General features: G+C 43.0%; 1 protein-coding gene across 1 annotated transcript in view; it reads right to left on the bottom strand.

Annotated features, from left to right (window-relative positions):
• The window catches only part of IL12RB2 (interleukin 12 receptor subunit beta 2), a 93,876-nt gene extending 73,654 nt beyond the window's left edge, over nucleotides 1-20,222 (bottom strand). The window contains exons 1-5 of the mRNA XM_062190093.1: nucleotides 19,857-20,222; nucleotides 19,670-19,808; nucleotides 19,510-19,559; nucleotides 7,937-8,042; nucleotides 5,842-6,129 (exon numbers count right to left, since the gene is read on the bottom strand). Of these exons, the coding sequence (XP_062046077.1) occupies nucleotides 5,842-6,129; nucleotides 7,937-8,042; nucleotides 19,510-19,559; nucleotides 19,670-19,808; nucleotides 19,857-20,222 (949 nt within the window). The remainder of the gene's footprint in view (nucleotides 1-5,841; nucleotides 6,130-7,936; nucleotides 8,043-19,509; nucleotides 19,560-19,669; nucleotides 19,809-19,856) is intronic.
• Between the last annotated feature and the right edge of the window lie 6,002 nt (nucleotides 20,223-26,224).

The following is a 26,224-nucleotide window of genomic DNA, read 5'->3' as shown; positions in this document are numbered from 1 at the left end:
CCCTGTCACTCTGCATTTCAATAAATAAATAAATAATCTTTTACAACAAAGCCATTCAGAATCATCAGGAGTACAGTTCTAACTGCTTGAGGACCTCTCTCGTGCAGTCTTGCGACTTTCCAATAAGACAGACGCTTCCACACCTGATACACAGCTGTCATTCTGGGACTGCCCTTCCTCAGTGACCCAGAAATTCCTTCTCCCTTTTTCTGCATGGGATCTCCTGTTTGTTTATCACCGGGCTTTCTTGTGTCTGGATGTAATTACTTTTGTTGGTGGAGCAGAGCCTCCAGCAGTTCCCTGGGCTGGGGGCACGGGAGAGAACATTGTGAGCCTGGCCAGGAATGTCTTTCTTCCTTCCACCCTCACAGTTGACTGACCCTTTGGCTGAGTGTAGGAAGTTCTGAGTTGGAAAGGATTTTCATTCAGGATCTTGAAGGCACTGATCCCATGGCTTCTGCATTCCAGGTCACTGCTGAGAGGCCTAAAGCCATTTCAGTTCTAGAACTATTGCGTATGGTCCATCTCTTCTGTTCAGTAGAATTCTCTTTGTTTCCACTATTGGGAATTCTCCCAGAAAAGTGAGGGTCTATTTCCATTCCTCCTACTAGATTCTCAGAGGTCATACATTCTGGAAACGCTTGGCCTTCCCTTTGGGAAGCTTTCTTGAATTACTATCCTGGTGATTCTGCTTTTTCTTTCTGAAAGTTCTTATTTTTCATGTGCTGGAACTTCCTCTGATATTATGTTTGTATTTTAAACTCTTGGTCCTCTTGCTCCACTGTCAGGGGAAAACACCTTTGGTTTACATTTCTACCCCTCCCACTGAGTTTTTCACTTCTGCTTATCATTTTTGTTTAATTTGGGGGGTGTTTTTTTCTATTCTCTGAGTGTTTCCTATTTATTGCATCCTCTTTTTGTTTTGTACACATATATCTCTTAATTATCTAAGGGTACCAAGGGCCATCTTTGTCTTCTAACACTGTTGCTCCCTGATTATACTCTCTTTCCTCCCTTTTGCTTACATGCTCTGTTCCCTGTGTTTTGGTTTCTGACCTTCACATTAGATATTTTTATAAATTCTATATATCGATATGTTTTTTTTTTTTGAGAGGGAATGCCAGAGAGAGAGAGAGAGAGAGAGAGAGATGCTCTTATCTAATGGTTCTCTCCCCAAATGACTCAACCTAGGTCTCCTATGTGGGTGGCGGGAATGCTGCCTCCCAGGGTCTACATTAACTGGAATCAGGAGTTGGAGCCAGCAACTGAACTCAAGCTCTTCAGTGCAAGAAGGGAATATTGTAAGTGGTGTCTCAACTGCCAGCCTAAATGCCTCCTCCTCCCTCTTTTTTCTTATATTTTTACTGACATACAGGAGCAGGGCAATAATCTACAGACTGGGGCTGTGTGTATGTGTGTGACCTGTGGAGCACTTGCTGTGTCTGAGTTTCACTTCAGGGTGATCTGGCTAGGTTTTTGGAGGAACTCCTATTGTCGACAGTTTTAGATTATTTTCCTTGGACCTGATCAGATTTCCTAGAAGATTTCCCAGTCTTCCTGGAGGCGGGTGTGGGCTTGAAGAGAGCAGAAGGTACACATCCCTTTCATCACTCTTCTTTAGCATGGAAACTTGCCAACCTCAGCAGAGCTGGCATCTCCTTGTCCGTGACCTCTGACACCAAGTCTCCAGCCACGCCAGAGAAGTGCAGCAGTGCCATCTGCCTACATGGGATTGGGAAGGAATCTGAGACTCTAACTGCTTTTGAAATAGACTCTCAGCAAAGTCTCCTACTTTTACTCTTCATTCCCAGAAGCACATGGTATCATTTCTGAGTTTTTCTAAGAAGGCAGCTTCTGCATTAAGTCAGGTTATAACTTGACTATTCAGCTTCTCAAAATGTTGTTGATGTGTGTCCCCTCCCATTCTTTTTGTCTTTGAGGGTTTGTGCCACTTGAAAACTTAACCACATCTTGGCTTTATTTCAGGGGCAATGAGAGTAAACGTGTTCATATGTTCAACCTGCCATTGTTACCTTAAATCCCTCCCAGATCTTTTCATGAGCAAATGAGAAAGAATTTTCACATAATGAAATAGACCAGCCCCCATCCTTACTGCTAACAGTATGCAGAAAGTCTCATTTTAAAGGCAGGAGCTTCCACCCACAGATGAAGTCAACTTTCTTTGTGCAACTTCATTGGGCCATGAAGTTAGTGTTCCCGAGTCCAGTCAGAGACTGTACTAGGGAAAACTGGACATCTCCTGAATACAAACCCACAGTAGCTGATCACAAGCAAAGAACAGAGATCAAATCCTCTGACAATTAAAATAACTTATAATACAAGATGTTGTTATGAGTGTTATGGCTGCTAATCATTTTCAAGCCCTCTTTATTATGGGAAACATGGAGTCTTAGAAAAATAGCTTTCAGAAATATCAACATTCAAAGCATATACTGAAAATGGCCAAGCAAGACTTCACTGTTTTTCATTTATTGCTTTGGTTTTCTAAACTGTTAGTGAATCAATCCTATGAAGTTAAGCCAGGCTACTGGTTAGTTTCTACACAATTTGGATGAGCTCCGGGTAACAAAGCAGCCCTAACATGAGAAGGGACAAGGAAGAAAAGGCTTAAAGACTGCTTGCCCATTCCTAGTTCTCAGAAACTATCAAGGTTGATGATAGACCTCTCAAGATATGGACTGCCACTTACTGCAAAAAAGAAAACAGGCTATTGATTCCCCCACTGGAAAACATCGAGAGCTGAGCACATTGGGTGAAACCAAGTGTCTTTTCTTGGAATGACTGGTCAAACTCCATAAAAGGTGTTGCTTTTAGTCAATCTTTCTCACAGGTGCTACACATGCTTAAAGAGCAGCCATTTTTTGTGGTAATAGCTTGAGATACTGCACAACCAACATTCTGGAATCACCACCCAACTGCACTGAACCATGATGGATACCCTTCACCATCTCTCTAGATCCTCTGGTGCTGAAAATGGTCCAAATGCATCCATGTAAACTGGATGGAAAACTGAAAATGAAAAGGGGTGGCAGCACTCTAATACAGGACAGCATAGATGTGAAATCAAATGGGATTGCCTAGTGCATCTGTAAGAGAACCGAGTGCCACGGCTGTTACTAATCTATTGTAAAGCAGAAAAGCCAGTAGCACTGTGGCAACCTGGAACTGAAATCACAGGGGTGAAATTCTCTAACTTAAATTGCAGTATTGGTGTGATAAATGGGGAAATATCTTGGTGATATATGCAGGTATTCGGAGGATGAGGGAAGTAAAGAACAACTGTGTTTTGGGGAAAAATTAATGTTATCTATAATTGACGTTCATATTTTCTTTTAAGGAAGTTGTGCACCGCTACCCAGCAGGATGCATGCATGAAGCAAAGAGTCTAACTGGACAGAACTGCAGTCCTACAACTCATCACTTCAACGCTTCTTAAGTGCTTTGCACTGGGTTAAGCACTGTGCTTACAAGGCATGCTATCATCTTCATAACACACAGAGAGAAACTGAGGCACAGAGAACTTAAGTTGTCTGAGGGTACACTGCTAGAAGAATGGTTGAGAGTCAAAGCCCCTGCTCTTTCTATGCAGGAGAAACTGTCAGAGCTGACAGTACCCGACTCACAAGTGCGCGAAGAGGAGAACTGGAACTAGCCTATGTGCTTTCCCACCAGTGATTTGCTAGGCTGTTTGCTTGATCTTCTGCTAAATGCTTCTGGTAGTGCCTCAGGAAAACTACCTGGCACCAATCATATCTCTGCTGGTCAAAGGGAAGAGGTATCTGGTTTTCCTGGAAAGAATCTCTTTGATTGCCCTACCACCACTTTTACAACAGGACCATGTGCTTCCAGCTTGGTCAGCCAGCTCGCTGCAGAGATTCCTCCTAGTCTCACACCTCTCAACAGCCACACCAAAGCTCCCCTGCAATTGCTGAGGCACAAGGTGCCATGGAATCACTCAGGGGCCATGCACCCTCTTTGGTTAGGCCTGGAGAAGTTATAGGGTACAGGTTGCAAACTACAGACAGGTGTCTGCTGGCCCATAATGCACACTGTAGCTCATGCAATAGATACCAACTCGGACATCATAGTACCTACTCCTCAGCTGCTGCCTGGAGGGACAATGTAAGCCAGAGGTGTAGCAGGATTGATGCTCTCTGAACTTTGACCAATGAGGGGCAGTTGAATTCTTTCTTTTCCAAGCCATTACATTTCCATCCTTTCTGATGATATCCTCAAGTCACCAAATAAACCAAGCTGTATTTTCTGTAGAAGCTCTGGACAGATTCATAACATCACCATAGTGTACAGGCATGTACCACTCAACAGTGTTTCAGCTGGGGCAGGCATTGTGGCACAGAGGTTACAGCACTGCTTGGGATGCCTGCATCCCATAGCAGAGTGCCTGGGATAGAGTCTCTCCTTTTCTGATCCAGTTTCCTGCTAATGCTCACCCTGAGAGTGAGTTATCGCTCAAGTACTTGGGGTTCTGCCACACACATGGGAGTTCCTAGCTCCTGATTTTGGCCTGTCCCAGCCCTGGCTGTTGTAAGCATTTGGGGGAAAGAACTAGGGGATGGAAGATCTCTATCTCTCCCTACTCTGACTTTAAAATAAATAAGCAAACTTCAAAAAAGAGATGTTTCAGTCAAGGATGCATCCCATAAGTGATGGTGGCCCAAGAAGAGTATATCACCTAGTTAAAAAAATAAAAAGAGGAGGGACTGGCACTGTGGTACACTGGGTTAAGCCGCGCCACCTAGAATGCTGGCATCCCACATGGGCGCTGGTTCGAGAGCTGGCTGCTCCAATTCTGATCCCGCTCTCTGCTAATGAGCCTGGGATAGAAGCAGAAGATGGCCCAAGAGCTTGGCCCCTGCACCCTTGTAGGAGACCTGGAAGAAGCTTCTGACTCTTGGCTTTGGCCTGGCACAGCCCTAGCCATTGCAGCCATTTGGGGAGTGAGCCAGTGGATGGAAGATCTCTCTCTGTATTTCCCTCCCTCTTTGTAACTCTGCCTTTTGAATAAATAAACAATAAATCTTTTTAAAAAAGAGAAGAATGTATCACCTAGTACATCATGGCCATTTTAGTTTATGTTGCTACACTGTGATATTTGTGCAAGGATGGAATCATCTAACAACATATTTCTCAAAACATATTCCTATTGCTAACCAGTGGGTGATTGCATTTGCTTTTGATCCTTGCTTGGCTCACTCCTTCATCTTTGTCTCCCCAGGACTGTAAATTCTCTCTACCAATCCACTCCATGAAGTGTTAGCACATCAGATTTGCTTTGGGCGCTTTTCTAGAGACCCAAGGAAAAGATGATTATTATGAACATAGTTTTGTTCGCTATGTATGAGAACCACTGGTTGGAGGCAGACACAGGTGGAAGAGCTACATTTCATGCATTAACTTAGGAGCTGGGAGAGGTGCTCCATCATGTGCAGTCAGCCTGAGCTGTATAAACTGAAGGAGACATCTCTTGCTCCTTTTTCAGAAATTGTCTCTTTGAACAAATTTTCTAGTCAAGAAGGCAAAAAGACCAAGCAGCAGAGATCCATTTTCCTACCACTGGAGGCCAAGGCCATCAGGTGAAAGGTCTTAATGGAGATAGAAAAGGAGGGAGACTTACCACATAAGACTTCAAGTCTATTGATTTCTGGATTTCCCCACACTTGGTAACTCATGTTGCTGTCAAGATCAAATATTTCCATGAGAGGGGAGAAGAAAGAACTCTGTTCTGTGTTTAGGTGTCTGCTTAGCACATAAAAACAGCAAAAGATCAATAATTTTGAAGATTCATAAAGAAATGCTCACCACCAACCGAGATCTCTGCTCCACAAATTCGAATCTCATTGCTATTGATGCAGGCCAGTTTGCAGACAAACAAGGTTGTCCCAAGGGGAAGATCTGTGACTTGAGTACTGAGGGAGCCACCGTGGTGAAAACTGATTGTTCTGTTGAACTCATAGAGGATTAACCGGTTAAAACTGGAGTAGTGCCAGCAGCCTTGTTTGGGTTTCAGAGAGCACGAAATATTGACAGCTGATCCAAGTGAAATTACATGGGAAGGCTTCACAGTCACATCTCCTCTCTTGCACACATCTGCAAGAAGATACAAACTCAATACTCAGTTGGCAATAGGAAACACATTTCAAAACAGAAGGTTATGTGGGCAAGGGTTTAGTGCAAGGATTTAGACCTTGTCCTCTTGGGTTGCTTGCTATTCAATATGGGAGTGCCTGGGTTAGAGTTCCGACTTCACTCCCAACTGCAGCTTCCTGCTGATGTGCACATGTGAAGCAGTAAATGACAGCTCCAGTACTTGGATTCCTGCCACTCACATGGGAGAGAGATCTAGATTGATTTCTGGTCTCCTGGCTTCAACCTGGCCAAATCTTGGCTACTGCAGGCATATGGGGAATGAACCAGCAGATGGAAGAGCTCTGTGTATGTGTGTCTGTCTATTTGTCTTTAAAAATGAAATGAAAAATAAAAACTGAGCATTGTGTAATTCCCAAAAGCAAGGTAAGACTAAATTCATCCAATCATGGACATATAAATAATTTACATTGCTCTGACAGAGTTGGTGATGCACAATGAGAACAGAAGGCAACCATATTAAAGTCTAATTGGATTTGATTTAAAATATGCATCATTTTCAAAATATAGTAATACTACAACCAAAACTATTAATAGGAAAGTGGTGAGAAAATAGAATTGGAAGAACATTCAGGAACAGTATCAGGAAAAACCAGCCTCTCATATGCAAATTATTCACCAGACTACAAAAGAGGGCTTCCCAGAATAAATCACATTTGTTTCCGTTACTAGTTATGACATATAATACTTCAATATTCATACCAAGAAAAAAGAGACAGTTTCAAAAAAGTATTGCAAACTTTAGGGACACATTAAGGAATAATTCCCTCTTGTTTTATTAGTGTAATCTGCAACATTATTTTATAGCAAACAGAAAATATTCAAGAGTTCTGGTGTGTTTGTGGGTGGCACTAAAGTGGAAATTTGGTCTACCTATGCCATATTTCATTATTCTTTCAAAGTCTTAAGACCATGGGCTAGACAAACCATTACCCCTCATGGCTAATATGAAACTACATGAACGCATCCTTTTAAAAGAATTCCCCTTACTATTTACTATGTTTTAGCTGCCACATTAAGTACTTATTTAAAAGGGAGGTCCAGCAGCCTTTTTTTTAATATGTGAAAACTATTCAGAAATTAAGATTTGTTAGTACTCAGCAACCCAAAATGAAAGAACTTCAAAATTACAGATTTCACTTTGAATTTTCAGATGTAGTATAAAAAATTCATTGAAAATCTCTTTTGGGTAATTGTAACATTGTTTAGCTCAACTACCCTAAAAACAAATCAGTAATGAAGTTATTTAAATCAAACAAAGGAAACACTAAAAAATCATTTTAAATAAAATCTCTCATTTTTATTTTCAGAACTAAAATAAATTTTCCTCTCTTTCAAGGACTTATATATATATTGGTCTCTGCTTCTTTGATCTTCTTTGATTCTAATGGAACAGAAAGACCAAAACAAGCTCTCAACAAAAAAATCAAAGAAGAAGAATCCATCCATGCATATCCCTTTGTTAAAATGCACCTTAAGGTAAAGTATGCATTTATGATGCCTGGCTGGGCTGCCCAGCCACTTTCTTAAAGGAAAATGATATGATTGAACTCTTACATTAATCATTAGTATAAATTAAATAAAATATATACTAATTGCATACATAGAACTGAACTTTTCCACTTAAATATAACAGATTGACTACAAAAGCCCAACTATTATTAACACTTGTCACAAATGCACAGTTCATCTGTAATTGAGAATTTAAACCACAAATCTTTTTGCAGATTATCTTACAGAAACATCTTACCTATTTTTGCTTTAATTGACAGCCACATGGTTATAAAAACAAGTACCAGTGAGCATCTTCTAATGGCCATGAACAGTCTACTCTGGAATATAATTGTGTATTCTTCCTGTAAAACAAGAAGACAAATTCATGCATGTTAAACACATTCAGAAAATGTTAGAACAAAAATCATTCAGAAAAGGCTGAAGTGCCACTTTTATTTTTCTCCATATTATGAAGATTTTGTTTGCTGTTTTTAAAAGTGAAGTATACCTTTTTCTCTCTGTCTCTCTCTCTCACTATCCACTCTGCCGTCAAAAAAAAAAAAAAAAAGTGACGTATACCTTTAAAATTAATAAATTGGCCGGTGCCGCGGTTCAGTAGGCTAATCCTCCGCCTGCGGCACCGGCACCCCGGGTTCTAGTCCCGGTTGGGGCACCAGGTTCTGTCCCCAGTTGCTCCTCTTCCAGTCCAGCTCTCTGCTGTGGCCCAGGAAGGCAGTGGAAGATGGCCCAAGTGCTTGGGCCCTGCACCCACATGGGAGACCAGGAGGAAGCACCTGCCTCCTGGCTTCAGATCAGCACAGCGCCAGCTGTGGTGGCCATTTGGGGAGAGAACCAACAGAAGGAAGACCTTTCTCTCTGTCCTCTCTGTCTCTCTCACTGTCTAACTCTGCCTGTCAAAAAAAAAAAAAAAAAAAAACCTAATAAATTAAGATTCTTAGCTATCTCCCAATCCCCATCTCAATGAGGGCTGTTTGGGTCAGCACAGGATTGGACAAAGAGCTTGGTGTCTTTGTCTATTTGGGTTGCTATGACAAAATGCCACAGAGTGAGTAGCTTATAAAGAACAAAACCATTTTCCAAGGTCTGGAGGCTTAGAGAGTCTGAGATGGAGGTGCTAGCAGATTCAGTGTCTGGGGAGAAGCCACCCTCTGGTTGATAGATAATGCCTCCTAGCTATGTCTTCATGTGATAGAAGAGGCAAGGCACCTGTCTGGGGTCTCTTTTGTAAGGACACTAAACCCACACATGAGGGCTCCACCAGTGATTTAATTAGCCTCCAAAGGCCCTTCCTCCTAACACCATCCATCACCTTGGGGGTTACAATTGTGACGTATTAATTTGGGAGAATATAAACATTCAGACCATAGCGACAGGATTTAAATATTTTGAGACCATAAACAAGTCACTTAACTTGCCTAAGCCTCAGTCCTCAGTCCTACACATTTTTTTTTTTTCCTTCCAAACAGGGCTGCATCACCATAGTTAAACAGAGTAGTTTGAGAATTTCTGTTCTGGTCATGGGATTCTGGAAAACAGTAGATTAAAAATTGGCTCATGGAGTTGGCATTGTGGTGCTGCAGGTTAAGCCACTGCCTGCGATGTATGCATCCCATATAAGCACCAGTTTGAGTCTACCTGCTCTACTTCTGATCTAGCTCCCTGCTAATGCTTCTGGGAAATCAGAGGAAGATGGCCAAAGGCCCCTGTCACCCACGTGGGAGACCCCAGATGGAGTTTCAGGCTCCTTGCTTCAGCCTGGCCCAGTCCTGGCTGTTGCGGCCATTTAGGAAATGAACCAGCAGGTGGATGGAAGATTGCTCTCTCTCTCTCACTCTCTCTGTCTCTCTCTCTGTGACTGCCTTTCAAACAGACAAACTCTAAAACAAAAACAAAAGGCTCATAAATCTCTTGGAGATTTATTTACTGAGTGATCTATTTTGGAATAAGAAAGGAATTCCAAGAGATCTAAGGGGGTGGTCTGGATTTTCTAGAGAAGCTCAGTTTTGCTTTTTTTTTTTTTTTTTATTAATTGTTTATTTTATTGAGCAATGAGTCTTAAAAATACAAACTGGTGATTTCTGATCTGTTCCACATTCAAATATAAGGAATAGATCTACTAGTCACTTAGCAAATTCTCTAAATCCTGTTAAAGGTGGGCTAAACATTCAGAAAGTAGCCCGAAAAGTTCTGTGATGTTAGACCACTGGGAAGAAGCTGAAACAGACATTCCTTTTTTAATCCCCATACCTAGAAATGTATCAGGACACATTGGCAGCCTCCAAAATTTGTACTCATTCATTCAATATTGATGGCTACCTTTCATGGGCCAGGTACAATGCTTGCTCAGAGCTACAGTCACAGCAGGCCTGTCCAGGTGGGACTCTACATAAGTGCCCGTTTGACTTCTCTACTGCTAGACTAGTTGTCACTCAGGGAAGACCCAAATATCCTGGCATCTTCTCAAAAGTCTTTGCTGGCGGCTCTTTAACTACTGAACTCCACACTCTCCAGACATTATTTTATTTTTCTAGTTCCACTTTCTCTGGAGGACATCTTTTCTGGTGCCTTGGCTCTGGAAGTTATCGGTAATCTGAAGAGTCTCAGCTGTAGATCTTCAAATAAGACAGTTCCCTGAGCTTTGGTCTGTCACGTCTGTTTGCCTGGTGGTGCCTCTTGGATGTCTAACCAACTTCTCAGCATTAACATGCTGCATTCCGCTTCTTGGCACCCTCTCTCCCCCTTGGCCAGACAGGTTACTCCCTCAGCCTTTTCTCCATCAGTGAACAAGGGTCTCAGAACTCTAAGTTGCTACCAACCTCAAAGTCATCCTGGAGCCCATCCTCTTTCTCATCTCTTACAACTAAAGACCACTTGTCAACTTCACCTCCAAACAGATCACAGGTCAATCCACTGCTCTCCATTTCTACTGCCCTCACCCTTGTCCAGGTGACAATCATCTCTTCTGTAGATGGCAGTAGCCCTCTAACATGTCTCTCTCATGAATCCTTGCCCTTTCAAAAACTATTTTCAAGAACGCTACAACCTTTTAAAAACAAATATCAGGTTACCCACTCCACCATGCCACACAGGTGCCCATTGCTGTTGGGATAAAAGTCCTCGCCACATATGACCTCTGGGTCACTGCAGGGCCTCGCTTCTCATCTTACCACTATCATTTTCTCTGCTTCCTTGCCTGGCTCCCTCTGTTCCCTTCACACTGACCTTCAGACTGTTCCTTTTTTTTTTTTTTCTGGACATATAGAGTTAGACAGTGAGAGAGGGAGAGACAGAGAGAAAGGTCCTCCTTCTGTTGGTTCACCCCCCCAAGTGGTTGCAATGGTCAGCACACCGCGCTGATTCGAAGCCAGGATCTAGGTGTTTCTCCTGGTCTCCCATGCGGGTGCAGGGCCCAAGCACTTGGGCCATCCTCCACTGCCTTCCCAGGCCACAGCAGAGAGCTGGACTGGAAGAGGAGCAACTGGGGACAGAACCGGCGCCCCAACCGGGACTAGAACCCGGGGTGCTGGCGCTGCAGGCGGAGGATTAGCCTAGTGAGCCATGGCGCCGGCCCAGACTGTTCCTTAACACATGCTCTTTGCTGCCTGGAGGATTTTGTGCTGCCCAAGTCCTCTGCTACAATCCTCCTCCTCGGCTTCTTGGTGTGGCTGACTTCTACCCTTCAGGTCTGGGATCACGTTACTCCCTCAGAGTCCTTCGCTGGCCGCCTATCCCCACCCCTCCCAGACCTTCCCTGAGAAAGTCTTCCCCCACTGCTTTCTACTCTTCATCTTACTTATTGTCTTCATGGAGCAATCTGTAACGGCCTCATTTCTTTACTTGATTGCCTGCATGCTGTGGGTAGGAATGTAAATTAATACAACGGTTGTGGAAAACACTATGGACATTCATAAAGAAAACTAACATGTGATCCAGCAATCTCCCTACTGGGTATATATCCAAGGCAAATGAAATTAATCTGTGGAAGAGAAATGTGCACTTCTATATTTATTGAAGCACTATTCACAACAGCTAAGAAATGGAGACAATCTAATTGTCCACTAACCGGTGAATGGATGAAAATATAGTACAATGAAATACTACTCAGCCATAAGAAGGATGAAATCTTGTCATGTGCAGTAACATGAATGGTACTGCAGGCCATTACGTTAAGTGAAATACGCCAGGCATGGAAAGACAAGAACCACACTCAAATATGAGCTTAAACCAAAGGCAATCTTTTGGAAGCTAAATGTATAATGGGTTACTAGAGGATAGGGAGGTCGGCATAGGGACAGGTGGTTGACAGTAAATTCTAGCTCGATAGTAGTACAAATCTGGGGTTCTACTGCACAGTAAGGTGACTATAGATAATGCTAATGTACTGTATATTTCTTTATAAAAAGAACAAAACTGGGGGCCGGCGCTGTAGCACAGCGGCTTAAAGCCCTGGCCTGCATTGCTGGCATCCCATATGGGCACCAGTTCTAGTCCCTGCTGCTCCTCTTCCGATCCAGCTCTCTGTTATGGCCTGGGAAAGCAGTAGAAGATGGCCCAAGTCCTTGGGCCCCTGCACCCATGCAGGAGACCCGGAAGAAGCTCCTGGCTCCTGGCTTCGCATCAATGCAGCTCCAGGCATTGCGGCCATCTGGGGAGTGAACCAGAGGATGGAGAACCTCTCTCTCTGTCTCTGCCTGTCTCTGTAGCTCTGTCTTTCAAATAAATAAAATAAATCTTTAAAAAAATAAAAAGAACAAAACTAGAAAATAGGATTTTGGATATTTTCCCCATAAAGAAATGTTAAATATTTGAGTGACAATGATTGGACATTATACAATATACTCATGTATTGAAACATCATATGGTACCTTATAAATATGAACAATTTTATATGTCTATTAATTCTTATCAATTAAAATAAGAAAGAGATATAGTACAAAACTTGAACTCTGCGGCCAGTGGGTTAAGCTGCCACTTGCAACACCAATATTTCATGACTCAAGTCCCAGCTACTTGGCTTCCAATCCAGCTTCCTGCTAATGCAACTGGGAAAGTAACAGTATAGGGTCCAGGTACTTGGGCCTCTACTGATATGGGAGAATAAGATGGAATTTCTGGTTCCTGACTTCAGCCTGGCACATGCCTGGCTGTTAAGACCATCTGGGGAGTGAACCAGCAGACTGAAGGAAAATCTTTCTGTCTCTCTCTCTCACTCTGCCTTTCAAATAAATAAATAATTTTAAAAAAATCCCTTGAAATCTATACATAGTTTTTTCATATACTCCATTAATTTTTGAAGGCTTCTCATATGCATGTATTTAAAAAAATTTTTGCACCAAAATAAAATTTAATTTCATCTTCCATGAGCTTTCCGAAGTATTCTTGTAGAAAAATATTCAAAGGGTTATTCTGAAAATTTCAAAAGCGGACTTATATACAGATATGATATATGTGTATGTTGCTATATAGCCTATATATTAAATAGGCTAACATCTATGAGTATATAATATAAATATATATATATTATGCAGTAATATAGATGATACACTTGTATAATGCATGGATCCAAAAACAAACTTTGTAATTTTCTATGATACCTAGTAAAAACAGCTACTCCATTTATGAGAAGCTCAGAATCCCCAAAGACCTTCAAGTAAATGAGGTCTCTTCCAATAAAATGAAACCTCCTATCAACTGTAAACATGCCTCCTAAGGCCTGCTTGAGGGTCGATAGCAAAACTACAACCCTCTCTTGAATCTTGAATCAGAAAATCAAAGGGTATGTTATGTCACTGACTCATGACTCAAGTGGTGACAGTTTCCAGACCTAAAACAAAGGCTCATATTGGTGAGAGGGGGATCTGAAACAAGGCAGAAATTCAGCAACTCATAGCAAGGCAGAGCAGCACTTACTCCTTGCCAGTCTCTCCCCATTGCTCCAGAGAGAAGCTCCGAGTAGGCAGCTCCTTCTAAAACTGTAGACTAGGATAGGAAAACATAAAAGACCGGCTCTGTTTGCTTCCACAGGTGGTAACTTCATGCAGGCAGGAACACTTTGTACCTCCACTTAATTTTTCTTCTGTCGAACCATATTACGTTCAAGGGACGGTGTGGTATTGTGAAAAAGAAGGCCAGGAAATCACTGTACGCTACTTATTGCGAGAGCACCTTCTCCTCACCCTTTCAACAGGTACAGTTATACCTACTTAGACAAAGTCATGATTAAGATGAAAATGCTAGCGGCAGGCACCCATGCAAATACCTAGCACAAAGTAGGCTCTCCCCTGAGGCTAGTTCCCATTTTCCCTTCTGGGCTGTGCTTTCCATTTCTTTTCTAAATCACTTATGGCTTTCCATATCCTAGAATTGCATGTTTGGTTAAATTAGGTTAAAAAGACTAGCTAGTAACTCCTAGGTCCCTGCTGCTTCTTTCCCTTCCCAATAGCTGACGTTTCAGTCTGGGCTACCACAGAACCAAATGATGTTCTGAACGCGCAGCAAGGCAGGTTGTCTTACAATGCATGCTGTTAATTACCAGTTGATTCAAGAAGGCAGGGTATAAAATTTTTCCCTTCTGCTTGCAAAGTTACTCACAGACTTGTTCTACTTTGTAGATCTGTATAAAGACAATACTTTGGAGGTCATCTATTCCACCTTCTCCATTTTAAAGATGGATAACTGATGGGCTGGAGCCATGGGGTAGTAGGTTAAGCCTCTGCCTGTGGTGCCAGCAATCCACATGGGTATTGGTTCCAGCTGCTTCACTTCCAATCCAGCTCCTTGCTAAAGCACCTGGGAAAGCAACAGAAGATGGCCAAAGTGCTTGGGTCCCTGGACCCATGTGGGAGACCTGGAGGAAGCTCCTGCCTCCTGGCTTCAGATCAGCCCAGCTCTAGCCATTGTGGCCATTTGGGGAGTGAACCAGCGGATGGAAGATTCTCTCTCTCTCTCTCTATGTAACTCTGCCTCTCAACTAAATAAATAAATCTTTTTTTTTTTTTAAGATGGATAACTGAGAGACTTACAGAAAAGAGGAAGCTTGCCCAAATTCTCTTAATAGCAGGATCCATACCAGAACCCAACAGGTCTCTTTATTTCTAATCCAACATTATTTCTAGAATGTGACACTGCTTCTTATCAGTAGCAACAACAGCAGTGCCATACTAAAAATAATGCTAATTTTACCACTACCACTAATACAAGATTGCTTTAGCTATTTGAGGTCTCCTGTGCCTCCTTATGAATTTCAGCATCATTTTTTCCAGATCTGAGAATATTTTGGTATTTTGATTGGTATCACATTGAATCTATAAATTGTTTTTTGGGAGAATGGACATTTTGATGATATTGATTCTTCCAATCCATGAACGTGGAATATTTTTCCATTTTTTGGTATCCTCTTCTATTTCTTTAGGTTTTTTTAATTCTCACTGTAGAGGTCTTTGACATCCTTGGTTAAGTTTATTCCAAGGTATTTGATTGTTTTTGTAGCTATTGTGAATGGGACTGATCTTAGAAGTTCCTTTTCAGCCGTGGTACCACTACCACTAATACTAATGCTACAGTTTGCTGATATTTTATTATGTTCCAGGCATAGTACTGCACACATTTATGATACCATGTAGTAAAGCACCTACTGTGTACAATGCTTTAATCTCAAGAAGGTTGAACCATTACTTCTGATATCTGCCTGCCTCAAAGAGGATGAAATAACAAAACCCAGTGCACATAGAAAACACAGCCACCCTCATCATCTATTCCATGTATTCCCATGGGTATGGAAAAAGGAAATCAAATCTAGCAAGTGGCTAACTTGCAGCTTAGTCACTGGAGCCAGCCTTTTGTTCTCCATAGCCTTTCAGAAACTGTGTCATGAGAAAGACAGTCTCCCGACATTACCTCCTTCTCCTTCCAAATCCACCACCTGATGAAAAATCTAACAAGCAGTGTAACATGGACAGAGTGCACAGGTCAGGTTCCTGCCAGCACACTAGCCCCTTTGGAATGCCATGTTAAATGGGGTGAAGGGGGGGAAAGTGACACCACCAGTTCAACCCCCTATACTTCTTTCAACCCAAGACTCCAAATGCCATTTACCTGAGCTAATTTGACACGTCTGTTTCCTTTCTTAGGCAGCTGCTGAGACCTGTTGAGTTTTCTCTCAGCCTGCCAGGAAGTGCATGTAGTCCTGAGGACCTTTAGTTTTACTTAAGTACAAGAACTATTTTGTTTCTGGAATTCAGGAGACTTCTAAACGTCTAGTCTTTTCTTCCCCTAAACACATTTCACTGTCTTTTCTCCATTCCCCCTTTATGATCGCTTTATTATTTTCCTTACAAAGATTTCCTTTACCGTATTTTCCTTTACCCTTCTGCTCTGTTTGTGTGGAACGTTCTCCTGTCAATTCTATTTGTCTGTATTCCCATTTCTGTCTATGGTCACACTTGACATCACAGACAGGCTCCTGAAATGCTGTGTGTAAACAAATCACATCTGAAACAAATTAGAGTCCTACCCAATCCTAACCCATGAATCATTTGTTTGGTGTGCTATAACAAACTGAACAAGCATCCCTCCAACACAACAATGGAAAAGAAAGAAAACAGAAACAAGACGTGGATGGCATCTTGAAACAAAGCATTTTCAAAAATAACAACTGACATTATTTGCTGGAAGCCTTTTTTGCTTTAGATCCCACAAGCCTACAACGTTCATTGCACTTGTTCAGTAACATTTTAAAAATCCAGCCTTCTCCCTCCTATTCTCTGCATCCTTCTAGAATTACAGATAAAATAAAGCAATCTTGATTGGGAAGGAAACTGTACTGGAAGAACGTAGTGGATGGGGCTGCAGGACCTTATAACTCTGTCACCATGACAAGTAACTTCATATTTCAAATCCTCTTTTCCTTGCTATAAAAATGGCTATCAACATTTGTTGAGATAATTCAGTGTCTTTCTCTAACTTTTGTCTTTTAGTTTCTTGGAAAGGTCTTTTGATATCCTCCATCTTAAAGTCTCTGTTTGAGGTTACTGGCATCAGTGTGGGGTTGTCCTTTTGGATGTTGGTTAGCATGACATGCTGGCTAGTTCGCCTCACCCTGTAGCATCAAGCCCAGGTCTGTTCATAAACAGCTATGAGGCACTAAAAATACTAAGACACATTACAGTTACATTGTTTTGAGAGTTTTCCAGGCATTTCACAATTATTTTAAGATTATTGTAGGCACATTTGGGCAGGGCAGGGAGGGGGCGGTAGAAAGAACTCAGACTAATGATCTTGTTTCTCAAGGTTTCTTATTTCAACTAAGAGTGCAGCGGAAGTCTGCTAACAAGGCCACATCTCATTATCTCTACTTGATGTTTTATTTAATGTAACCTTTTCTTATACACCATTGAGAAACAGACATTAATTAAGATTCTAATCTTAATCTTCTTTGATAGGCTTTCTCCTAGCAATTTACCACAATAAATAAGCTGTTAATGTCTGGTCCATACATTGATATTAGATATTAAACAAGTATACTCTGACCTACAGGTGGAGAAATCTTCAAGCTGACCAAGACAACACAGAAGATCAGAATTAAATCCAGAGGTAGATTAAAACTGTATTCCACATTTCCTTGCTCACTCCATGACCATCTGGGAAATAAAACTCTACTTTTGATGCTCTGTACATCTAATAGGCTTTCCCTCTCCGTCTGTCTCTTTGAATTCTGTGCTAAAGAGCTTGCACTACTCATTGCTCTCAGGTAGAAGCCACAGAGTAGCCAACCCAAAGGTGAACCGAACCCAGTACCCCGTCATCCCAGCCCAAGCTTCTGAAAGAGCCTTCTAAGCAACTGAGTTAGTAACCCAATGAGCAGTAACCTGGGCTAGGACAACCAAGTCACGGCTCTGACACTCTAGCTGCGGGGTCTGTGATAAATCACTTAACCACCCACCTTCTTCATCTTGTAAAATGCGAATAAAAATATGAGGGCTCAATGAGAAACCCTTACCACAGTGTCTGGAATATGGAGCCCAGTAAATGTCTCCTGTTGTTATTATTTAAAGAAAAAGGACAACAGCACTTACTTTTCAAGAACACTGTCAGAATTAAGCTTGATGACCTTGCCTCTCTCTGCTCATTCATCTGGCTCACCACTGAAAGACTAATTTGATTAAAACTAGATCCCACGGGGCCGGCGCTGTGGCACAGGGGGTAGCGCTACCACCTCCAGTGCCAGCATCCCCAAATGGGTGCCAATTAGAGTCCCGGCTGCTCCACTTCTGATCCAGCTCTCTGCTGTGGTCTGGGAAAGCAGTAGAACATGGCCCAAGTCCTTGGGCCCCTGCACCCTCGTGGGAGACCCTGAAGAAGCTCCTGGCTTCTGGCTTTGGATTGGCACAGCTCTAGCCATTGTGGCCATCTGAGGAGTGAACCAGCAGATGGAAGATCTCTCTCTTTCTCTGCCTCTCTGCAACTCTGCCTTTCAAATAAACAAGTAAATCTTTAAAACACACACACACACACACAAAACTAAACCCCACACTTCCTGACTCCTTGGCACTTACAATTTATAACAACCACGTGTTCTCATAATTCTTATCTCTTCAAACAATTTTAGCTTCTTGAGGATAGGAATGGGGTCTTAGACTTTTTATATCCATGGTAGTGTACACGAAATGTATTGACTGTATTTGTATTTGTTTTTAAATTGGTACCACTAGCAAAGGGCACTAGAAACTTCCAAGAGCAAAGAGATTTATACAAGACGCCTTTTGGTTTTCTTTTCAGGTTAGTTCTACAAACTTAGATGTCGAAGTTGCTAGAGAACAAAGCATTTTTGCAGTCATGCAAAAATAAATCCACAGTTCAGAAATGCTGCATCATAGCTACTAAGAAGATTCTTCTCGCTTAATAATCACACACACACTTTTCACACTAACATCCATTCTAATAAGAGTCAGAGTTTGTCAACACTTGGAAATTTACCAGCCTATACAATGTTCAAGAAAATCCACACCTGGAGAAGAGCATACTGCAGCCCAACCGAGGGATAGTAATGAATTGCGGATTTCACGTTAAAATGGGGAGCAAGGGATCAGCTCTTAGACGCTGAAGTCCTTTAAGTGACCTTTTGGAAGGAATGAGAAGCTAATGTTTGCTCAAGTGAAGTGGATATAACGTTACAAACAGAGCAAAGCAGGGCTTGTAGCCAGTAACCTGTTACACCATGTGTGAAATGTGCAAGTTTTCACTGACTTTTTAAAGAATTATATATGAAAAAATATATTCCCCAAAGCCAAGTTCACAGTAGGTACTCAACAAACATTTTCATCTTCACAGGGCACAAACACAGCAGACCAAGACAACAAACCGGAATTTAAAAAATGGAGGAAGACTAATTTTTCCCATTCTTTAGGCAAACCACGGAAAGTCTTTCTGCTTTTGGATTACTGTGGGCACGACCTGGATCTAACTGTGCAGACACATAACTGCTTACAATACTCATACTTAGTGGTCCCCAACAAGGGGAGAAGGAGCTCACATTTCACAGAAGAGAATCGCTCACAGGAGAAAACAGACGACAGAGGACGGGCCTCAGCGTTCGCAGACGAAGAGACATTTCAGAGATGAGAAAACTGAGGCTGGCCCTCTGGCTTGCACCTGCCAGCATCCTGCCAGCAACTGTCCAGCCAGGGACTCAGGGTCGGTCTCCAGGGACACCCACCCACCGCTCTGCACCCAGCTCCAGGGAACACCTCTGAGCTGCCCCGCCACACCGTCCGGCCACGACCCCAACTGAGCACCCTCAAGTGAACGAACCTCGGTAGCACTGGGAAGAGTGAGGCAGGGGAGCGCGGGCCTTGGCCCAGCTTGGCCCGTGGCCCAGGGTCCCCGAGCCGCCGGTCACTCACCGCGCGGGCAGCCCCCGGCGCGCTGGGCCACACGTGTCTCAGTCACCGCGGGTGCCCGGTGCCGGCACCCGCCGCGTCCGCCGCCAGCCCGGGAGTAGGCGCTCTGGGGGCCCGGCCGGGGCGCGCGGGGACTTGGGGCCGGGTCAGCGCCGGTGGTTTCCACGCGGCGGTGGTGGAGGGCGTGGCTTCTGCCCGCAGCGGGCCGTCCTGTGTGGCCGCGAACCAGGGTCTTCACACCCCGGGCTCCCCTCTCACCCTGCACGCCAAGCCCGGGCGCCGGCCGGCTGAGTCGCGGAGCGGAGGCGCGCGGCCGCGCAGGGCTCTCGGCCCCCGATCCCGCGACCCGGCACCTGGCTTCCTCCAGCGTCCGGCGGCCCGGCTCTTAGCACCCCCTAGCGCCGCGGGACCCCGGGTGGACCCCGGGCAGACCCCTCGCGCCGGGTGGGTGCGAAGCACGCCGCGGCCTCCCTCGGAACCAGGCTCTGCTGTAGGAAAAGGAAGGCAGCCGGGCCCCGCTCCTAGCTGGCCAGACCCCGGCCCTCGAGGGTCCCGCGTGACCGGCGGGGTGTGGGAGAGGAAGGAAAACTGCCCTTTATGGCTGTCGTTCAGGGAATCTGGCATCCCATGCCTCGTGTGTCGGGAAGAAATAGAACGAAGCGCCCCGCAACGATGACACAGGCTTCCTCAACCGCTCAGAATCTGCTGGATTCCAGTTCCAGTTCTTGAAACTAAACCCTTTTAAGGTTTACTTTGGGCATGTCTTCATCAGGTATTATCAGTAGTAGTACCCAAAAAGAAACAGGAAACAAAATAAATGGGCGCAAATACGCTTCAGACGTGTTCATGGGGAACGTGTTCATGTTCCTGTTCATGTTGGTTTTTTTAAACATTTCATGCTTTTGTAACCTCTAGAGATGATCCATTTTCATAAGTACCACTATAAATATATGTATTTTAACACATTTTATGTGTCTCGTCCTTTTGCAATCATTATTATTATTACTGAAAATGGGCCATCTTTGACAACGGAGATTCCCATCAAATTTGTTGTCACCCTTTGACATGACCCCAGGATGTGGTAGCTCCCTTGTTTTCTAGTGTAACTAGGTGTTTTAGGTTCAGTTCTACTCCAGACGTAGAATCAGCCATTCTGCAGAGGAGCTGTTTCCATTTAGTGGGGAATGGCATTTAGAGATCCCAGTCTGGCGATGGAGGTCTTCCTTGCTACTGGGCTGGTCTTGCTGCAGCCCTGTCCCTTGGACAAAGCTAGACATAGCTTATGGAAAAGAGAGACATTCTGTAAATCAGTACTCATATTTCTAACTCAAATAAAAATCTTACAGTTTTCCTTTACCTAACTTGGATTACTTTCCCTCATAAACATAATTATTTGTTTCAATGATTTATAGACATATGTAATAGTTTTAAGCATCATCATCAAACTACTTATTTACTATCTCCTTTATATATGATAGTTTCATACTAAAATTATCATTAGTAACAACATGATTCCTTATGATATTATGGTATACACATTTCTTTTAAAGATTTATTTTATTTATTTGAAGGATAGAGTTACAGAGAGAGGTAGAGACAAAGAAGTCTTCCATTCACTGGTTCACTCCCCAGATGGCCGCAACAGCTGGAGCTGCGCTGATGCGAAGCCAGGAGCCAGGAGCTTCTTCTGGGTCTCTCACTTGGGTGCAGGGCCCAAGGAGTTGGGTCATCTTCTACTGCTATCCCAGGCCATAGCAGAGAGCTGGATCAGAAGAGGAGCAGCCAGGACTAGAGGCGGCACCCATATGGGATGCCAGCACTTCAGGTCAGGGCATTAACCTGCTGTGCCACAGCATGGACCCCTGGTATATACATTTGATTTTTATCCACTGTTCCTGGTTCATAACTCTCCCCTGTCACATACACACATACAAAGATAGGCCATAGAAATTAGAATTTCTCTTCCCTGGGGAGGGTGAGAGAAACCCTAGTGTTCCCCACTTCTCTCTGACCCACCTTGTCTGGTAGGTGATGAGAATTTCCACAATTCAGCAGGCGTCTTGCTCCCATCTAGAGAAAGAAATTCTGCCCAAAGAGGGCGGACAAACAGCTGAGACAGACAGGCCTTGCTGGGTTTTCCCACCTCATCTGTTGGCTATCACACCTATTCAATGGTGTCACACCCAGAGAGGGCATGGCAGCTCCATGTCCCTTCTCCCACACCTCACCCTACCCCCACTTCACCTGTATCCTTTGTATCATCCTTTATGACAAATCTGTAAACAGAGGTCAGTGTTTTCCTAAGTTCTGTGAGCGGCATGAGCAAGTGAATCAAACCCGAGGAGTGGGTTGGGGGAACCCAGATTTATAGGAGATTGGTCAGAAGCACAGGTAACCCCGCCTGAGGCTTGCGACTGGCACCTGCAGTCGGGGCGGGTGGGCAATCTCGAGGACTAAGTCCTCAACATGTAGGATCTAATACCATCTTCAGGTAGGCAGTGTCTGAACAGACTTGAACTACAGGACGCCCAGCGAGTGTCCACAGTGGAGCTGCTTGCTTGACACCTGGAATCAAAAGTGATCAGATGTTTTCACCATCTATTATCCCCAGGGAGAGAGCAGCCTTCCCACGAGGGCGCCCCCGTTGCCTCTGGGTGCTGGGTTTCTGAGCATGCGCAGGCGCAGGCGGACGCCGCCCTGAGACTACAGCACAGCACGGCCTAGCTCCTCTCCCAGTTTAGATGTTACATAGGCAAAGTGTAGGTCTCAGAAACAATGACGTGTAACTGATGGCTTTCATGGGGCTGAGACATATCACAGTTTACATGCGTTAGTCGTCCATAGCCCTGAATACTTTGATGAAAAAGCTTTTAAATTGTAGAATTTTAAGAGTCACAAGATGGCACTCCATAGTGAAAATTGTTTATAGCAGTCAAAAGGGTTGTCTTGGTTAAAAGTGAGTTTTTAAAACTACTTTTATTAAAAATTTATAAATTCGCTGACCTTTTCCATAATGATAGATGGTTCTGAGTTGTATGTCAGCTAAGAGATTTTTCTGAAACAACCAAATAACCCATAGATTTTTGTTTTAATACATTCAAGGTCATTTTAGCACTGAATGAGAGCATGCTATGAAAATGAATATTTCAAAATGTTGTCATTATTTGTGCCTTCACTAAAAATTATGTAAGTCTGTCAGTGACAAAAAATAAGACCTTGGGAACAATTTACTATCATGTTTCAGTTTTTAGTTGAGCAGTTCAGTGCATTTTGCAACCATTTGTTTAAAAATATAAAAATGCAGCAGATTCTAATTAGTTTGATGGGACAAGTGATTCCTATCAAGGATAATAAGATTATGGTAGCCAAATGTTCATAACCAGCTTGCATAATTTGTCAATTAGATTCCATTTCAATAATTTTTAGTAAGAAGAAAGGCTTTTATTTTGTTAATAAATCAATTAAGCCAAAGGTGTATTTTATCTCATTTTAAGATTTAATTTATATTTTTTGTATACTTGTGAGTGTATTCATAGATATAATTTATGAGTATATTTAAAAACAACTGAACACAAGCTGGAGATGTAGACATAAAATCCTTGTTTTCTGAAAGCACACAGTCTCTGATGTTGGAAGACCATCTCTCTCTCACTTCTAACTGCATCATCTTACAAAACTGCCAAGTCACACACACAGTGGTGTTCCAAATGCACCTGCTGTGTATTCTTTTAGGAAACAGATGAGAAATATTGGGGAAAGGACTAAAATCTGGTTGTTAGGCAAGCACAACAAATTAGGATAATTCATAAGATACAGGAAGCAATGAAAACTTTCATTGTTTTCTTCTTTTCTGCTATTTTCTTCAGATGCATATAAATCAGAAGATGACCACTCCTCTATAGACGTTACTAGAACAATTGTCATGTTGTAGATCCATCAGTACATTATTCGGTCTAGGGTAAAGAGGTTGTGGAAACATGTACTGATAGTTATTGATAGCCACAGTTCTCTTCTCTGGCATACTCTGTGGGTTAGTAACTCCAGGAGTACAAGAACCCCATCTGCCACGCTTACTCCCTTATTTCCAGTACAGTGAGTGGCACAGGGCAGGTAGCTCAATAAATGTTTTTTGAACTGAATTGCTCTGGAGAGATCTTATTTTCTTTGGTTAATCAAAGTTACAGGTGTCTAATCTTCAAAACGTGGTTTTCCTTTAGCAAGTCAGTGACCCTTTTTATTTCTTCCTTCCTTTCTCTTCCAACTCTTCCTCCTTCTTTTAATATCTGGGGAGTTTCAGTAACAGAGGCATGACTATTGTCAGTGTTTCCCTGTCTAGTTAGAAAAAAATCTTGTTTCTGTGCTTTCTGAAGACTAAGCCGTGGACAGTGGAGAATGCCTGATGAAACAAGAGCCTAATCTACAAACCCAAATGTCAACCTCTGATTGTTGGCATGAGATTTCTAAGTTGGTGGATGTGAAGGGCCTTCTGCACTGCTCTTTGGTAGTTGATTGCACTTAAATCAGCAGCTCTTAAATTAAGTGAATAACCACACTGGAAGTGACAAGGTCTTTTCTAGGAAATACTGGTTCTGTTTCTGTTTCTAGTATATTTCCATTTCTTGAAATGTCAATTCGGGTTTACTGTTGATACTAAACATGCTGAAAAAACTCACACCATTCTATGAATAGCAGATGTGTTCTGCTTACAATGTCACTTGTGAGGCTAAATATTAAGAGGTGGTGCCAACACTGTAAGCTTAGAGCATCAGACGAATGCTGCCACCATTAACTTGATATGATTTTAACATAATTTTAACCTATTTCCTATGATGAGGCAGAATTTAACATTCATGGTTTATCCCTGCTGCCTCCTCACTTTCTTAAAGTTTAATTTCTTTTTTTCTTTTTTTTTTTTTTTTGACAGGCAGAGTGGACAGTGAGAGAGACAGAGAGAAAGGTCTTCCTTTTGCCGTTGGTTCACCCTCCAATGGCTGCCGCGGCCGGCGCGCTGCAGCCGGCGCACCGCGCTGATCCGATGGCAAGAGCCAGGTACTTCTCCTGGTCTCCCATGGGGTGCAGGGCCCAAGTACTTGGGCCATCCTCCACTGCACTCCCTGGCCACAGCAGAGAGCTGGCCTGGAAGAGGGGCAACCGGGACAGAATCCGGCGCCCCGACTGGGACTAGAACCTGGTGTGCCGGCGCTGCTAGGCGGAGGATTAGCCTATTGTTAAAGTTTAATTTCTAACAGTTTTAGCTCAGTTATCACTTTTGCTCATCTTCCCAAAGAGCTAAATGTATAGGATACCAATTTAACCTCTAAATATACTTAGTGTCATATGTCTAAAGATTTGCTAAAAAATAGCACAATGCCAGATTATTTGATTATGATAATCAAAAAGCACAGACATTATTTAGAGATGAAATGCCATGTCTGGAGAAGAGCAATGCATTTTCCAGAAGTCGTTAGACTGCCGAGGCCCCGCTAAATGACGAAGCTAGAGTATAGTGAGAGACATGAGATAAATTTAAAACACTGATAGATGCAGAGGCCTATCCAAAATAAACTTGACTCACAAACTGCCTCTGCTATTTTCAGCAGCACAATCTAAACAAGTGAATTACAGTACCCATGGATTCCATAAGAAAATGGTTACCTGGTCATCGGGCACAGAACTTTTGGTGATAAGAGATTTGCAGATTCTTACAAAAGGCAAATTTCTCACATTCCTATCCAAAGCCACATACATGTTCATCATTTTTTTTAGTTGTGGTTGATGGTGTTGTGTATGTGTGTGTTGTTTTGTTTTTTAAAAAAGATTTATTTATTTATTTGAAAGGCAGAGTTACAGAGAGAGGAGAGACAGAGAGGGAGAGATCTTCCATTTGCTGATTTCACTCCTCAAATGGCTACAACGGTCAGGGTTGGGACTGGCTGAAGCCAGGTGCCAGGAGTTTCCTCCAGGTCTCCCAAGTGGGTGCAGAGGTCCAAGGACTTGGGCCATCTTCCGCTGCTTTCTCAGGTGCGTTAGCAGGGAGCTGGATCGGAAGTGGAGCAGCCAGGACTTGAACCAGTGCCTGGCCCCGTGTGTGCATGTTTTAAGAGCACCTCAACCAAACCCTACTGAGCACTAGGGAATGGGGCTGTGGTGCAACCATTAACATGATCATTCTTTTTTACATTCTGCTCTTCTAGGCCCTTAGTAGCTGTTTACTCCATGCTTCTCCAATAAATCAATTGCTATGATTTTCCAAGTGAGATGACCCAAAGTCTTGTCCAGTCACTGCATCCAGCTCACAGCCAAGCTTTCTGGGCAATGAGCTGTGGTGACTACCACAGCCAATGAACTAAAACATGTTAGCTGGATGCCATTCCTCACCCAGGATGCAAAATGATAGAAAAAGAACAGTGAATGCTGTTTAAGAAAGGAGAAAAACATGAGACATCGGAAGTCACTAGTCCAAAGCACTACTTAGTGTGGGAGGATTCAGTACAGCTTTTGACTTTTGTCAATATACCTCTGCTAAATCTGAGGCATGAAAAAAAATCACAATTAAGAATCCTTTTCTGTAAGTCAAACACTACAGAGTAGAATCAAATTTCCATCATTTTTCCTTTCTCCTCCAA

This window comes from Lepus europaeus, chromosome 5 (assembly GCF_033115175.1).
Source record: "Lepus europaeus isolate LE1 chromosome 5, mLepTim1.pri, whole genome shotgun sequence".
NCBI classification, from domain to species: domain Eukaryota; kingdom Metazoa; phylum Chordata; class Mammalia; order Lagomorpha; family Leporidae; genus Lepus; species Lepus europaeus.
This window is presented reverse-complemented; position numbering and strand designations above follow the sequence as displayed.